This window comes from Corvus kubaryi, unplaced genomic scaffold (assembly GCF_017639235.1).
Source record: "Corvus kubaryi isolate FWS band 111438036 unplaced genomic scaffold, C.kubaryi_AGA036_p1.0 133, whole genome shotgun sequence".
Lineage (NCBI taxonomy): Eukaryota > Metazoa > Chordata > Aves > Passeriformes > Corvidae > Corvus > Corvus kubaryi.
The window spans coordinates 13,010,223-13,027,944 of NW_024580667.1; the positions used below are offsets into that span (position 1 = coordinate 13,010,223).

Sequence of the window (17,722 nt, forward strand, 5' to 3'; positions counted from 1 at the left end):
AGAGCGAGAGGTTTTATTATTATTTAGCATTATTGTCCTTTTCCTGTGTGTTTCTTAAATAAATAGTTTTATCTCTTTCACTATCCTTCGAGGAAAATTTTTTTTTCCCCAAACCTGGTGGGGGAGGGGTGGTTGTAACCTGCCTTCTGTCAGAGGATATATCTCCAAATTTGTCTAAACCGGCACAGGACCTGACACCTTGCTTTCGTAAAAAAACACTGGGTATATTTTATGTAGTCTAATGTTTAGTGTTTCCTTCCACTGAGCATGAAAAAATACAGATATACAGCAGGCAGATGAAAACCAGCTTGTGTCTGCCCCTACCAGCTAACCTTTTCCTACAGATCTTGCTTACCTGTGGTTTTGGGATGGGAAAGGCACACAAGACAACAGGAAGTTATCTACATAGTCATTAACTACATGACCATTTGGTTAAATGTTATGCAAACTGAATCACATTGGAGACTACTCAGAAGGCTACCACATCATTTGGGCAATCCTCATACAATTGCAAATTATCGCTGCAGATAGCCCAGCAGCAGTCCCCAAAATTCCTCTTTTTTCACACTCTCTGTAACACCACATCTGCACGTATCAGCCTTTTTTTCCACATACGTTTTTTAAGCACCAAGTACTGTGTTCCAAGGCTACTTAAAAGATGACAGCTGAAACCAAAGTTTCATGATGTGCATTTTCATCTCCATTTTCAAAGAGACCTGCGAGGGACTGTTGTTTAAACACTTAGCTTCCATGTCCTGACATCTCAACCTCCTGATAACTGAACCATTTTAAAATGAAGTAGTGTTTGCTCTTCAGAGTTTGTGTTTATAATCTGTGGCCTCCCTTTTGCCTAAGGCTTGCTTTATCTGATAAGATCCAGTCCCTGGATTCTCTTTGTCTTGAGTCTGAAATGTTGCAATTTGTTTTCTTTTCCAGCTGAACATAAAGTAGTAGTCTCTCCATTTTACATCCCAGCTTTCTTTCTCTTAGGCTTTTCTTAACTGTAAAAGTTGTGGGGTGAATTCAGCAGTTACTAGATTCTGGCAAAGTTGTACTGGTGGGCACTTAAAGTGAGTGACAGTTTGGATAGACATTTTCCCTTAATTTATGAAAAAAAATAAGTTGAAGAGAAAGCATGATTAAATAAGTTTGAAATGTGTAATGTGCTGAGAGTGACCTTGGGAAATAGCATACTTGTAGTCTGTAGATTAGCTTTCACATCTCATTACAAGAAAGTAAGGAGAACGTGTGATTTAATTGCAGTCACGTTTATTTGCAGTTTCTATACACACTTTCTAGGTAATCAAACTTTTCCAACACATTTTTTGAGAGGGGTTCACAATGAAACTGTCACCGTTTTTACTAAAAATAAATACAAGACTTAAAGTGTTGCACAGCTCTAAAATATACAAAGGCTTGGATTTAATGTAAACTTTGAAAACATTTTACAAAAGAAACCATATTTGCAACAATTTAAAAAGTTCATATTTACAAATATTACAAAAATACAAAATGGATGCAAGTCCATAAACCATTGTCTTTTCTGCCAGCATGAACTGGTGCTAGTACCAAAATAGTTACACTGTAACCTTCTTAATTTTTTTTTAAATTCTTTAAGTCATAACCTACAGTATTTCTCTATCTGCCACCATTGCAGCAAATGCACTCAATCACTGACCTTTGGCAAAAGCAAACATACGCTTTATTTGCTACAACTATCCCATGCCCTCTATGCTGCCACAACAACAACAACAACAGAAAGAAAAAAAAAAAGAAAAAAAAAAGAAACAAGAAAAGGGGAAAATGTTATTTTTCAGAACACAGCTGTATAACTTAAGAAATCATTTTCTTAACATCAGTGCAAGCAACAGAACAGTAGGTTGAAATGACGGTCCAGCAGTTACCTGGTGCACATACTGTACCCTGTCTCAAGAGGTGAGTGATGTTCCCTTCCCTCTATGGCTTGTCCTCTGGTGCCTTAATGGCACGCCTGCAATGCTACAGGGATCCCCGCCATCTGTCTTCCTGTGACTCCCACGTTTGTTATGAACTCTCTTCTTCATAGAGAATCTCTCTATTTGGGTTTCAATCTGCTAAATGTAAACTAGAAAATTAAGCAAAATAAGACTATACTGTAATGGGATTGTTCTGTGTTTGTTTTGCATTTAAAGTATTCCCTCACCATTCTGGTAAAAAAAAAAAATTAGTGTATATATATTTATTTAGGGTCTCTATGGAATTATTGATTGGTAATAAAAAGTGGTTCAATCAAAGTCAATTCAGCTGTATTCTCTTTACTGTTTTGAATGACTACTTAACTCAGGACTATTAGAATCTTGTAAAAGTGCTCCTGGTATAATTTTTGTGGAAAATGACTGAAGATGACAAACTAAGGATTTTTTGCCCAGTATTGAAACTTCCTTTCCTCATACTCCTCAGGAGGTGGTTTGTTCTATGCTAAACATTTCCTCTTAAAACATTCTCATTCATTCACTTCACTTGTATTCAGACTTATTTTCCTAACTAAGCTACTGATGTGATTAGCCTTTTGTTTCCGAAACGTTTCTCCCTTTACCTTTTTAAAAACTATTTTAGACAATTTTGCAGCCCTTCAACTGATGGACCGGACCAACGCCCATCCCAACACACATATCACATGCACAGTGACTCTGCCTCATCAACTGAATGCAACCAGGCTACACAGGAGAACAGTAGGAAACCCTGAAAAATATATGTCTTGTGGTAAGCACTAAACAAAATCAGATGTGAACCTCATGGGGAATAACATTTCAGATCTGTTAAATTGTTCTGATTTGCTTTGACTCCTTAAAATTGTAACAGTTTTAGGTAGAACCTTCCTCTTTAAAACATGATCTGCCTTCTTTTAATAACTCTCAACTTTATGTGTTACATGATTAAAAGAAAAAAACCAGTAGAAACCGAATACACACATCCTGCCTCCCAGTCATTGACTTATGCTTAAAGCCAGCTTTTAGCTGATTTCTTTGTACCAAAGAACACTCTTTCTGCCATTCTTCTTGACCTGTCCTATTGCACACCCCATTCCTCCTTCACTATTTTCTCTGCACTAACCTTTCCTCTATTCCAAACCATATCCTACAGCAACCAACACCAACTGCATCAGTTTTGGATAAAGAGGGCCTTGTCCTCTAAGTAGCACAGATGGGGCTACATCTCAATGGAAGTTGTGCCCAAAGGAGAATCAGGCCTGTTGGTTTTATTCTGTTGAAAAATTAAAAGTATATAGCAACTCACAGGCTCTTGCGATTTTAAGATGAGAATGTTCAAGTAACTTCAAGTAATTCAGCTTTAATCTCCCTGCCTTCATTTGTATCAAAGCAGCTACTTTGATTTGTCTCCTTTCCCACCCCACCCCAGTCCCCCACCCTGTTCTGTGTTTCTGGTAAACCCAGACAAGATCCCTACTGTACGTGGCTGGCACAATGAACTGGAGCTTTCCCCTTCCCAGATCAGCAATGAATATAAATAATGCATACACATACCTATTTCCCAGCTACGTTTTCACAGTGTCATTTTTGTAAATATTTAGGTAGCATGAATCTCATCAGCACAAAGAGAAAGCTTCACTGAAAACTCATTGCGGATATTTACTGATAAATCGAAAGCTCTTCTTGCATGCTTATAATTTGTTTCCTTTACGAACCAGAAACTAATCGTGTTTAAAGTTTATAGTTACCAGGTTATGACTGTGTTATGTATCCCAATAGCCTAATAGGAATATGAAAGTTAAATATTGTTTCCTCTCACATCTATCCTCTCTGAAGCTATCCCTGCAAGAATAAAGGCCCAGGGGAGGCTGTGGGATGGGACCCTTTGGGGCTTTGCATCAGACCCAGCTTTGTTCTGTCAAAAACACGCTCATCTTCCCCACTGATCCTCACGGTAACCCTCCCAGCTGTGCTTTCCAGTTAGCTTCTTTGGAGCTGCCGTAGAAAGACAAATGGTTTCTTTAATCCCCTCACAGTCAGCCTTTCCATTTCCTAAACTAAGGCGGAAAATTCCCGCTTTCCACTGCTCAATGTCATCCTTCCGGCCTGTCACACTGAAAGTGGTTATTGGTGGCCATGTTTTATGTCTGATATGAAAATGGTATTCACAGAATACAGTTATTACAATTGAATTCATTTGTCTTCTATAAACAAAGTTGTTATGCAGTAAATCGTTTGCCACGTCCACTTTTTGATAATTCTATTTACAAATTTTTATCAAAAATATATTTACATATGTTTTGTTAATTTCTTCTAAATTTTGTTTCAGCTCATTTTAGTGTAGAAAAATACCAATTCTCAAGAGCATTTTCTTTTTTTTTTTTTTCTCCCTAGGGAAGCACTACAGTGAGGGATTTGTTTCTAGATGGGCAGCTTCTGGGAAAAAAACCCACCCAAAGTCAGCTTTAACTCTGTGGAAAGTGTATAGCCTTGAAATCTACAGTGACAATGGAAATGAGAGTGGGATAAAGCAAATGAAGCCAAAAGAAAACAGAACAGACATAGCATATCTTCATCCTTTTAGAAAATGTAATGTAATAAATAGCTACAGCTGTAGTCCTTTTGTTTCCCCAGCGTCTTCTGAATGCAAACACATCTAAGCATTGATATTGCCCTGCGAGTGTTCTTTTTCTTCTTTTTTTTTTCCTTTTTTTTTTTTTTGATTGCTACAGCGTTGGCCTCTTATGTTGACATCCTTGCAGAGCTCGAGTGGTGTTGACAGCCTGGCCCTGGCACCCCACCCAGCCTATGTAGAGCTCTGAGAAGACCGATCGTCGTGGGGGCTGCCATCCGAGTTCTCGGTCTCCCCCTCGGAGATGGCCTGCATGGGGGTGTTGTACAGCCTGCAGCGCACGCTGTACCGGCTGCTGCTGGCTGCCGGCGGCGCCCGTGACCGCCCCACCCGCGAGGATGCCGACATGGGGAAGTTCTTGGAGGAGAATCCTTCCGTGTTGACCCTTGGGGAGCAGGGGGAGAGCGGGGATAATGCATCAGGGCTCGTTATGGGAGGAGACTCTTCCATGCTTTGAAGGGCGTCCACCATCAGCTCTCCAGGAGACTTGGGCAAAATAGGACTTTTCAGAATTTCTGTGGCAGACATTCTGTAGCTAGAATCAGATCGGCTGCCCTTTTTAAGGAGCAGTAGCTTAAACTCCTCATTGGATGTGTTGGACTTTTTGGCATTCCTGTATATGAGCCCGGGGGACCTCTGACTGCTAATGGGAGTGCCCACACTGCTGGCTGGTGGCATGTTGCTGGTGGGCAGTGTGCTGCTGGTGGGAGGCTGGCTGCTGGTCCCAGATGAAGCTCTCAATCTGTTTCTTACAGAAAGGTCTCCAGAATCCTTTCTCCCAAGAACTTTCCTTTTTGATCTGTAAAAACATAAAGGAAAACTCTTTCATATGTTATTTTTGTAGGATAATGCTTAGCGATGTTCTGGAAATTTACAGATGCTTTCATATTAGCCAGAGTTCTCTTAATCCCTCTGTCAAATATTGGAGGCTATCAGTGACTGATGGCACTGAGCTATGGACTCCCTCTCAACATTACCCAGCTCTTCCAAAACAATGTATGCTCTTTTTAAAGACAACAATGCATACAGAATCTTAGGTAACAATAATAGAGTAATCTATTCAGTATCAGAAAACTTTAATTTCAGTTGTGATCCCAAATTTCAGTTGACTACAAAATACTCTAAAATTGAAGAGATGCCTCCTCATCTTTCTCGCTGCAACAACTTATTCACCAGAACAGCGCTGGTAGACTGGTAGGCAGAAGACAGGAACCACTGCAGGTAGTTTTTTTTGAAGACATGTATGTTTGTTAGAACAGCCTGATGTTTTTGTCTGTAAAGCATCCCACACATGAAGATACTCAGACTGCACTCCAGACCATAAATAAAGCATGTTTTAAAAGCTGCAGTTTAAAAAACTAAACTGAGTTAACTAAAGAAGGTAGTTTGAGGACAAGACTTAAACATGGAATAACCATCCTGCAGCTACTGTTAGTGGACAACTGTGCAGGGAAGCATGTTACCATTTCCCATTGCCGCAAGGTTAGGTCACCTGTGAATGACTGCAAACAGATCCTCAGTAGTGCGGGGTTTGTTTGGAGACACAAAGACATCCTCAGTGTCAGCCTGTGACTCCTCGCTCAGCGGAGACATGATGGACTCATCGCTTGGAGAAGACTCTTAAAAAGGAGAGAAGCCATGTTATGAGTCAGACTCCACTGTGCTTTGCAACAGCACCTCCAGCTGAAGCCATCAGCTCCACTCACAACCAAGTGGCCAATACCACCATACAGCCTTTACCCTCCAATCTAAAAGTGCCTGTTCCATGTTGGAGCCCATAAAAGGGGCACTGAACACAGATCTCCCATTTACAGCATAGCTGTGATAATAAGACTCTTCTGTACCCAGGGCCAGTGCTCCTCCCTTTTATCCTTTCAGTTGAAGTGCAGCAAAAGGGAGGAAATAAATATCAGAAATACAGTCTGAATACTTTGGAAAAGTGTAAATAGCTTTGGGCTGGCTGGCCAGCTAAGAGACATGGGGGGCTCTATGCTTAAACACACAGAGGGAAGCTGATGTGCCACTCTGCTCTGTGACTCCACTACCATCCCGTCCAAAGCCGCCTGATTGGGTATGACACAGAAAGAGTTCCCAACTGACCTTTCAGCGAAGGCTCGTCTGCACCGCCCACTGTCTCGTCTGCCCTGCTGTCATCAGAGGCACTTTTGGTTGGGATACCTGATGTGATATCGTTTTCCTGCTTGCAACCCTCTTCGCTGAGTGAATCCACTGCTGCCATCTCTGCTTCATAGCTGATATTCCCAGGCACATGGTGGCTTACATCGGGTTGGTGCTTTAACTGATAGGTGATGGTCGGTCCCTCAGCCTGAGCTGGGCTTTCACCCACAGGCCCAGCTTCCACACTCCCCTTGCTGCCTGCAGAGAGCTCTTGCTGAGCCTGCACTTGCTGAAGATCGTGCACTGTTTCTGCTCCCTGGACAGGTTTCTTTGTTTCATCATCACCTGTGGGGACAGCTGAGCCCTTCTGAAAGCCATCCACGGGGACGGCACATGTCTGATTCAGAGAGCTTTCTGGTAAGTATTCAGCGGCCAGGTGTGTTTGGTCCTTCCCAGGTTTGATTTCAACCAGACCCATGCTTGCTGAAGTTACAGCTTCTCGCTCGCAGCTATTCTGCCCGCCAAAAGAGGAGCTTTTCTCTAAAGGTGGCTTTCCAGGGCCTGCTTCTGCTGGGGAAGTGTCAATGTACAGCATTATGGCCTCATCTGTAGAGTACTGGCGTGATACTGGTTTCTTAGCTAACAGTGGCCTCATTTTGCCTGGAGAGACATCAGTTGCCATCAAAGTGGTCTCCTGTATGCAGAGCAGGTCTGGGGTACTGCCTTTATGTTTCACTCCTTCAGGCTTGTTGACTGCCCGGAGGTGGACAGACTTGAGAACGGAGGGCGTGATGGCGAGGGCAGAGGGAGGGCTGGGCTGCAGGGCTTCCCCAACTGCGCTCTGCTTGCTGTGGCTAAAGGTATGCAGCTGGTGCCTGTGAGCGAAGGGCTTGCTCAAGACATTGTGAAGAGCACTTAGGTCGAGGTGAGTAGGAGGTATAATTGGAAGTTCGAGGTCTTTGCTCACTGAGGCGGTGCCATCTTTTGAGAGTGGCTGCTGCAGCGATGACTTCCTCTCTGGTACTTTTGGCTTCCTCTTGCTCCCCCCTGGAGACAAGGGTCCTGAAAAGAAAGCTGTCGGAAAAGAAGAGGTGGGCGTCTCTGACTGGCTGGAGTACCCACTGGAGGGTGAGGCTAATCCCGCCAACTTCTCTGGGGAGGCCAGCTTAAACTCATTATCAACAGAGGGGAGGGATGGGGTTGTAGCTCGTGACCCAGACTGAGACGTCTGGGATTCAGAGCTCTCGGGTGACTTGATGCACTCTATGACTGTAGTACCCGTAGCAGTGCTTGAATTGGACAAGGACCTGTAAGGATCACTGGATTTCAAGTCATTCAGAAGCCAGAGATCTGCATAGTGAGGTTGTTCAGCACCTTCATCTTTAAAGGAAGGGATATCAGCGGTGTCAAATGGAGCGTCCTTTAATCCGCCATCACCCTGGTTTGTCCAGGGAAGCTCCTGCTTGGCTGGCAGGTTGGGGCCTTCCACTCGGGAAGGTGTGTTTGAAAACTCAAGGGGCAGCTTCATCTCCCTGGCAGTGTGAGAGACATGCTGCCCACCACCGATCTTTGGTTCTTTCATGTCAGGAAGGTCGGTGCTGCCCTCTGATTTCCTCAAAGACGAGCTGCGTTTTGGTGGGGCTGGCTTTGCCTTTGGTTTCTTCAGTGAGATGCTCTGCCGTCCCTGCCTCCTGTGGCTCATGCACTCCTGCCAGGCACAGTCAGCTAGGCTGGAAGTCATGCTCTCCGTCTGGCCACTCTCAGAGCCTGGGGCTGCATAGTTGCAAATATAGCTTTTATTACCCTTCAGACCACAGTCAAAGTGCATGGAGGTATAGTATCCTTCAGTATCCACAGAAAAGTGTGAGCTAGTGTCTGCCTTGTCAGAGGGGGTCTTTTCGAGGAAGCTGTCATAGGTGGCCATGCTGGTAAAGCTGGGGCATCCCAGGCTGTCTGCCTTTGGGCGCTCAGGGCTGAAATCCTGGCGACAGGAGGCGTCATGGTGATGGTGCAGGTAGTTCCACTCGCTGTCACTCGTGTTGCTGTTGTTGGGGTCATCCAGTAAATCTGCCACAGTGGACGTGAAGGAGCTCGCCCTGTGGCCCCTGACCTTGTCTGCGTGGTCACCAAACTGCTCTGTGATGAAGACACTGGAGTCCTCATTGGCATTAGCAGCGGTATTGAGCGACAGCTCAGAGTCACAGTGTGAAGAGCCTGTCAGTGGAGGAGAGGCAGCAGGAGGAATGGTTTCAGATGTCTGGGAGGGACAGGTGGAGCTGCTTCCGCTCCAGTTGCCACTGGAGGACTGGTGGTCATCTTTCTGGTCCATGTGGCTGCTGAGCAGGACTCCTGCTGTGGAGATGGAGTGAATTGGGCTCCCGAAGGTGTCTGAGTTGGATGAAATTTCACAGCTGCCTGAATCGACCATCCTTGACAGCCGAGATCTCCCCCTCTCGCCAATGCTGTGTTCAGGGCTATGCAGGTGCTGAGGACAAGTTAAACCAATGGGCTGGCACTCCTGTGAACCCTGCTTGCTCAAGATCTCCTTCCCATTTTTTGGGATCCTCTCCTGACCAGCTAGGAAGTGCTCTGCTTCGTAGCCTGCACTCTTGGTGGTGGCATCCTGATGGCCCTCGCTGGCCCGGGCACCCTCGCGAGGAAGGCTTCGCGAGCGGATGCGGTTGCTCACAGCAGCAGCAAAGACCGCATCCCCATTGTCCGCCAGCACCAAGATGTTGCCAGCGGAGTGGGAGAGAGAGGCTACAACGCTCTGCCCCCGCTGGGCGCGGATCCGTCGCCGGGAGGGAGCAGCTATCAGGATTTCTTCTGTCTGGCACTCCGAGTCCCGGGTCCCCAACCTCCTGTTGTTGGAGCCAGAGAATTCCGGGTTTGTGTGCACAATCACATTGCGCTCTCTTGCCACTGGTGACTCGTCTGAATCTAGGACACACGGAAAGCTGGGTGAGTGGGAGAGAGCTCCACATTTCCTGGCACGAGACAACCCGCGGAGCAACCCAAGAAGCATTATCTGCTGTATTTTTTATTTTTTAATCTTGCTGAGCATTGGACCAAATTTAAGTTTGCTATAAAGAATTTATAAGGCAGACCTCCTGCCAGTGAGGTAGGGAAATTCTCCTAGTCCTGCAACATGACCTCTGCAATGCGTTCTCAATGTAGAGCTGAGCTTGCTGTGGTAAATATTAAGACAAATATTTTCAGTTTTTATGACTCTATTTCAGCTACTTAAAGACAGTTTTCAGGAGTGGCTGCTGGACAAAACACTCCATAAGCTTCTAAAAATAATTCTGTTTTGCCTACCTGTTTGTTCAGAATTTTCATTATCTGCTTCTTTACTATCAAGAATATTTGCAAGACAAAAGGACCTTTCTTTCATAGGTTCTCTGATTGTTTATTCCCTGTGATAAACACATTCCTTCTGCTTCCCATCAAGTTTCATGGCAATGGGCCGAAACACCAGAACCATCTTCAGGTGCAGATGAACATTACGAAATAATAATTCTGTTAGTTTTATTTAGAGTTCATAAGAATTTCACACTGAATTTGCCCCCAACAGAGTTGCTCCTAATTTACCTTGACAAAAAGTGAGGTAATTTGGTAGATTTAAGGCAAATATTCTTGGTGATAAAGAATAATAAGAAGGAATTGAGGAGTGTGATAAATAAAAGGAAGGTTTAGCAAAGCTCCCATAGGGTGCCAGCAGCTGTATCTATGGTGGATATTCAACGACGCATCTAAGTTATCCAGCTGTTGTGACAACTGATCATCACTTTGCTGAGTAACATCTGTCAGTTCTTTACCTTAAGCTCCCCTGATGCAAGAAAAAACTTTCACTTAATCTAGTTACTTTTTATGCACATAACTATGGGTTCATAACAGAAATAAAATGAAAAAGAAAAAAAGAACTGATTAACATTTACACAATAAGAGCTGAACACGTACATCTATATTACTCAGTAAGGCTCCCGGTCCTTCAAGGCCATATGGAGTAATATAGCTTTACTTACTGTAATAAATCAAATGAACAAAACATGTCATTCCTAAACTCCACAAGCATTTACACTTTAAAGGTTTCATTTCTTTGGAAGGCTAGCTACCAGCTCATATCCCTGTAATTTAAGTTGGTTAGAAAGCTATCTACGGAAGATTTGTATTTATACTACACCTATTTCTTGTTGCACTCTTCTGGGGATGCCAGAGATGGTTTTCCTCCTCCTCAACTTTCGTCTCCGCTGTAGTACAGATTGTGAATGAACAAGAGAGCAGCGTATACTAGCCTCTCTGTCAAAACCAACTCCTGCAACCCATAAATAGGTCTCATTAGCCTTTAGAAATAGTAAACAAATTTTCATGGCTGGAACACAGTGGAGGTATGTGAGCTTGGATTAAGCCTGTGAATAAACATAAGGGAGCCCTTATGTAGCTCTTATGTAAATTATATCACAGTATATCACAGTTTTACATCTAATTCCAGCTCCCCCTCAGCAGCCTGGTCTGCCAAAAATAACAGAAGGCATGAAAAGAAAAAGAACGGAAAAAGGAAAGAAAATCAGAAAGGCAAATAGAGAGCTCTTGGTAGCAGGGCATCTTTCTTATAGCTATTTATCCATCTGTCATAGGGACAATGACAGTAACTTGTCTGCAAAGCATTATTTGTTCAGCTGTAGCCTGACTTATTTTAAGCAACTAAGTGTAAGAAAACATTTTAAGGTTATAATGCCATATTGCAGTAGTTGGGTGCTTCTTAGGAGACCAATATGCCAAGGGAGCTAACATTTCGAAAAGGAAGGAGACAGCTAAAATGGGGCCAAGTCACCATGCAAGTTTAGAGAGCATTCTCTGTGACAATGACACATGGCCAAGAGTGACATGAACGGGGAGCTGCTATTTATTTGCATACATCAGGAAGTGGCCTGATTTTCCCATGTGCGCAGCACACAGTGGGAGTCTGCTCAGGTCACACAATCAAGAACCCTCAGTTTAGATTTAGAAGCACAAGTTCTTGAGTACATTTATTTATGATCACTTTCATACAGAATAGGTGAGAATTCTTTGTTTTCTTTATGTTTCCATGGCATTAGCACAGGGAAGTGTTCCTTCAGTTTGATTTTACACTGTCTAGTCAAAACAGAGTTAAAAGGAGGCTGACCAGAAGGCCAGTGCCTATCTGCGCTGGCTTTTTGCACAACTGTACACTCACGCTCTCTAAAGTTGACATGGGACAGGTTGGAAAAAATGTGCCAGGTCCATAAAAACACTAACATAAGGATTGCTGGTACAGTGGTTTGTAATCTTAAGAAAAACGAACAAACTAAACCAAACAAAAGGAAAAAAAAAATCCTGATAAGAAGCTCTATTTTAATAGCGTATAATTATAGAAAACATAATTATACACAGACATACACATACATATTACATTACATAACAATGTAAAACATTAAAAAGTAACTTTCTTGTAAAAGTTCTTCTTGAAATCTACTACAGTGAAATAGAAGCTTCAGACAGATGTCCTGTAATCACCAATGCCCCTGGAATAAGCAGAGGAAGAACTTTCTTTAATATGGAACAAAAGTGCTGTAAACTCCAACAACAATAATTTTCAAAAAAGTGAACATTTCTCAGGGTTGGGAGAAGCTTAAAAAACAGAAACAGAGAGAACTAAAAGCAAACTCTTTGAAACAAAAAAATCAATCAGCATCATTGCTGGTTTTCCAGCAACTGTGAGTTAGCCAAACATGCTCTGTGTGCCAGATGCACAGGGGTCATCTCCGAGAGGAAAGTGGAAGAGGGTATTTCTTCCCCGTGACGCATACAAATTATTCCCATTAGTGCTAATGAGAATGATACACATAAACATCCAGAAGATTACATACCATTCTTGATCTGTAAAACTGATCAGTGGAAATTTGGTTCCAATGTATGGCAGGTGGAGTCTAGGCAAAAATGGCTATTACTGGAAAGTTAACATTGGTCCCAGACCTAACTGTCCTCTGGCTGCATTAGGTGACATTAGCCCTGTTAGAAAGCCTGCACCGGTCAGGGTCCTATATCAAAACTAGAAGGAGCATCATTTTATCACCAGCTTTACCTCGTGGAAATATGCCACATTATCTATTACTTTCTGTGGGGATTTCCAGCGGCAGTGCCCAACCTATGACCGTGACTGGCTGGCTCCTGACCTGCAGCCCAGCAGGGTGTATGCAGGCAGTTCTGCTGGCCAGCTGCCTGTCCTCCTGTGGCCAGAGCACTGTCCTGGGGAAAGGAACACCCACTCCTGGATGCCACCTCCACAGGCAGGCAGAACTGGTGGCACTGGGCAGTGTCACCTTCTCTGCCAGGACGGAGGGGAACTGGGACTATGTTGCTGTCACTGGGAGGATTCATGCAGCTGATGGTGGAGCAGATGGGGACTTGTCACCTTGATGCTGTAAGACAGACGTGCTGCAAGCCCAAGAGCCTTGGTTGTGAGCTGAAGCTGGACTGTGGGCATACAGCCCTCTCCAGCACCATGGTGAATCCTACAGCCTGTCTTCAGGAAGGTTTGTGCAACACTGATAAACATGGGGAAGAACAATGGGAGGTGAGGGGCTGTGACCTTACCCCAACCCCCCAGTTACTGGGAAAATAGAATTAAATACAAATATTTTCTCTGGAGAATGAAGGTTAACTGAAAGCCCCCTGCTTTTTTCCTGATTATTTACACTGAAGTCTATAACTGTAGAAGTTAGCCCACTTTATGCTCTTAAATTAATCAAAACTTGGTACTTGAAAATATTATTGAGGAAAACTCAGATCAACTTTATGTTTACCATAGCCCTCTGGAAGGAAAGAAAGAGAAAAAGAGAAAGAGAAAAACAGCCTGATTTTTGATTCTGGAAATAAGTCATCTATCACATTTAATAAGTGATATACCTGCTGCTTCTATAAACAAGTTCTTCTTCAAATAAATCTAGTCAAATATATCCAAATGTTATAAAAATAAAAGAAAATGCCATTACTATACCTTCAGCATAGCAGCATGTAAAGAGATCTCAGAGCGATGGTTTGCATGCTACACATTCATGCCTTGCATGTTTAAAGCACTGCAAATAGTAGCCTACATTCTCTAGTTTCTCTTCTCCTGCTACACATGATAATCATATGATTAATTTTGGTAGCTTTCTGCATTATTTCAGTCAGCTACATTCAAAAAGTTATTTGAGGTCTTTGTTAATACAGATTGTAGGTTATATACACAACAAAAGTACATTGTTTATACAGGGAACTAGGGTTATGTTACACCATATAACATGACTCTGAAAATATGGGCCAAATTAATCCTAGATGAGGCTTCGGTGACTCCAGCAGTCACGCATAAGGGATGAATTTAGCCCACTGTCTTTCAGAAACTAAATCTTCAAGCTAGGGTCTTTGCCCCCAGACTGCACAATCCCGTGACTTCAAATAAATTAAACAAAGTAAGTACTTGACCTCCCTTGAACCATGCAATAAATACAAAAAGAAATAGAAGAGATTTGTACCAGTGACATTGATGGGGATAATGCAAGAAGAAATCACTTGGGCATCTTGTTTCATTTTCTCCTCTGGAGTTGGGAGAGGTAGTGCTTTACTCCAATTGGTTTGTTTATCCAGTGTAGAAGGGATATTATGTATTGGATTTTTCGGCCTCTGCCCTAACATGACATCTGTATCTTCGTCCTCTGGTGGATGGGACTGCAAATGAATACATTCAAAATCAGTGTCTCCCATTCAGGCACACAAGGCTAATTTTGAAACAAAGCAGACACACAAATCAGAAATCAATTATAGGGATGCAGGAAGGAATCGTTCTAGCTAAGTCACATAGCACCAGCCATTCTCCAATGGAAACTTAACATCCTGCTAATAGGAGAAAAACACCTCAACGTACTGGAACTCAGCACATTTAGAGTGACATTTACAGGCCAGCTCCTCTGTCAGAAGGGGCACATCCTGCATTCGTGCTTAGCCATGGCAAGCGTGTCCTCCGTTACCACAAGCATTAGACATGTGAGTTCTCATTTGCAACTGCAACTGGCCTCATACAACCATTCATACAAGCATCAGAAGGTCCAAAGTTTTAAAGAAGACCCCTCCATACTTCAGAAAAACCATTTGCATTTCATTTGTACAAACGCAGACCAAGAGCAGACCATGGTACAGCCATCCAACAGCTGTGTGGTGGGAAGTGGCAGGTGTTGACAGTGCTGGGACAGGGGGATAACAACCAAAGAAAAGAGTAGCCACCACCAGAAGAAATTCAAAAGATTATTTAGAAACCATGCATACGTTTATAGCATAGTACAAGAAGTACTAGATGCTGAAGATGAAGAAACAGAGAGAAAAGTAAACAGCATGAAAGAAACCATGAAAGAAACAGAGATGGTTTGTTTTCTTTTGGAAGAAATGACAAATCCCCCAACACCCTGTATTGCAAAGAGAAATAAAGCAAGTGCGTTTTCATGTGGTGCTGGCTGCCAGCTTGGGTTTGGGGGTCTCTTTGTTTGCAAAAAAAAAAAAAGTTTCTGTTTTGTTTGGAAGGGACAGAGGGGAGAAACACTTACCTTTACCTTTTCCTGCCTAATTTCCCTCCCTTCTTCCATTAATACATTCTTCTGTAAGCTGTGACAACTGTTTGGCCAGCTCAGGACATCTGTCTGCCTCTCATTTTTTTAAAAAAAAGTGCAATCCTTTTCAGATTGGCTTTCTCTTCAGTCTTGAATTCCCAGCTGCTTAACTGCCAGCCTTTTCTCCTTCATGCCTGCTGTTTACACTTTATTTGCCAGTTTTAGTTTCGGTAGCAAACAGGGCAAAGATAAAATGTTGCTCTCCATTGCCACGGCAGAGCATTGAGCAGGCGGGTGTTGAACACCGCAGGATCATGCCCTGTCTGCCATTGTATTTCTGCCATTCCTCCTCCCAGGCTCCTCACAAATCCTGGGGGAATTAACCATCTTAGGCTTGCCAAACAGCATTTATGTCCCAGCCCCAAAAGCATTAAAGATCTTAACTTGGCAGCTACTATTTAAACTGTTGGAGGGCACTTACTTACCTTGTCAGTGTCACCTCCTGCAGCACCCCCAGACCCAAGACAACGCACGTTTCCTCTTCTCCCGCCCGCAGAAAACCCCCTTTTCCCACGTAGGATTTCAGTCAAACATTGCAGCCTTCTTTCTGCCTGCAGCTTTTGTGCCAATTCCCGGCAGACGTGAATAGCTCATATAAACTTCAAGCACAAAAGACTTTGTTTCCTAGGTAACTCCCCCCCCAGCCCTAAGTTTGATGCATGCATGCAAAAAAACCCACCCTTGCACGCACACACAGGCATGTGGGGACAAACACACACACACACACACACACACACAGAGGCTTCATTTGTTGCCGAATTCATCCTTCCCTGGATGACAATGAAGTGCTGGACAAAGCGGGCAAAGTGACTCTGGCTGCCAGAGCTCCTCCTCTCCAAACAGCGGCATCACCAAATGGCCAGAGAATAAATACCTGCTGTCCGTGTGGCATTGTCCAAACCATTTCTTACCATTTAGGAAAAAAAGAAGGGGCAGTTGCAAAACATGGCAAGAGAGTTAAATACAATTGCTAATGCTATCGAGTCTGTCCGAGTTCAGGCCTTTTAAAGGAGGTGATAGGGGAAGGCAGCTTTGTGGCCTTGGGGTCCTGAAACCCATCCAAAGTGAAGAATGAAAGAAGGGGGAAAAACATTATTATTGTATCTTAGTGACATGAGAAAAACAGAGATGGCTTCTTTTAGCGCAGTAAAGTTAGCAAGTGAAAAGCAAGCAAGAGGAAGGGTTAGGATCTGGAGAGGAGAAGAGTGAGACAGGGCTGTTAATTGAGGATTGCTTGTTTTTCCAGTACCTTTCTACTCCAGGGGGTCATGTGGCAACACTCAATTGGGGTGGGCGAACGGGTGCTGTAAAACTATAAATGTGAAATGTGGAAAAAAAAATTAAAATTAAAAACATACACAAAACGATTCTGGTAAAAGCACATCATTTGTGTCTGGATAAATTAGCATCAGAGCCAAAATGAGCAGAGATTTTCATCCTGTTTCCTACTGATGGGTTTATTCCCCACAACAGATTGGTCTGAACCCCTGTGAAATCTGTGCTGATTTTGCATACTTGGATTAGACACAACTGCAGTGAAATTGGTACAGCCTTCTTGTACAGACACGCTTAAATTGTCCCAAGAATGCCTTCTATTGATTTGGTAACTCAAAACTGTGTTCTGCCTGGAGCTGAATCAATGCAAGATACATATCCAATTACGTTATAAATGAGAATTATTTCATAATATAAGGGAATTTTTTTCAATTTTTTTTCAATTTTAAGGAAATGGATATAAATAATGATGCTGATGGTGATTAATAAAATTCATTGATTGCTGTGTGTTTCTGATGATATCACTACTTCTCTAAGGTTGCAATCATTGTGTCAGGGCGACAATGGCCAATTGGCTTTTTGTCACTTTTTGTAACACTTGAAAGGACAAACAGCGATGGCCACAGCATCCTGGGTCTTCCTGAATCCCTACACCTCCAAAATCCTCTTCTGTCAGAAACTCCAGTTTTTTTGTTATAATGTCCAGTTTTCAAAACCAAGGAGTGAAGGACAACTTACCTCTTTTGAAATAGGAAATCAAACAAAAAAAGAGAGAAGGGTAACAGGTCTGTTGAGCCCCCTGGAAATCTCCAGCACGTGTTTCTTGGTAGGGGTTATTATCTCTCCCTGCATTAGTTAGCAGATTAATAATGTCAAATAATTCTATGCATGTTTTTCCTCCCAGTCATTATCAATCACTATCAACACTGCTGGGACAGAGGAACTACAAACCTCAGTTTGAAAGACTTTGCATTATATGGTCTCCTCTCAAGAAAAAAAGCTGTAGTGACTCTCAAAAGGCCTAATCCTCCATCTCATCCTATTCTCTTCCTAGATATACAACA

At 43.1% G+C, this 17,722-nt stretch overlaps 1 protein-coding gene across 5 annotated transcripts in view; it reads right to left on the reverse strand.

Moving 5' to 3' along the window:
- Positions 1-1,252: 1,252 nt before the first annotated feature.
- The window catches only part of NHS (NHS actin remodeling regulator), a 249,210-nt gene continuing 232,740 nt past the window's right edge, over positions 1,253-17,722 (reverse strand). For 2 of the 5 annotated variants that reach the window (XM_042037208.1, XM_042037235.1), the window contains exons 4-9: positions 16,633-16,695; positions 14,259-14,451; positions 10,904-11,035; positions 6,703-9,660; positions 6,095-6,221; positions 1,253-5,401 (exon numbers count right to left, since the gene is read on the reverse strand). In XM_042037208.1, the coding sequence (XP_041893142.1) occupies positions 4,777-5,401; positions 6,095-6,221; positions 6,703-9,660; positions 10,904-11,035; positions 14,259-14,451; positions 16,633-16,695 (4,098 nt within the window). In that variant the 3' untranslated portion in view covers positions 1,253-4,776. Of the gene's footprint in view, positions 5,402-6,094; positions 6,222-6,702; positions 9,661-10,903; positions 11,036-14,258; positions 14,452-15,808; positions 16,604-16,632; positions 16,696-17,722 lie in introns of those variants that run through there. The other 3 variants (XM_042037244.1, XM_042037217.1, XM_042037226.1) reach the window with 3 other exon arrangements.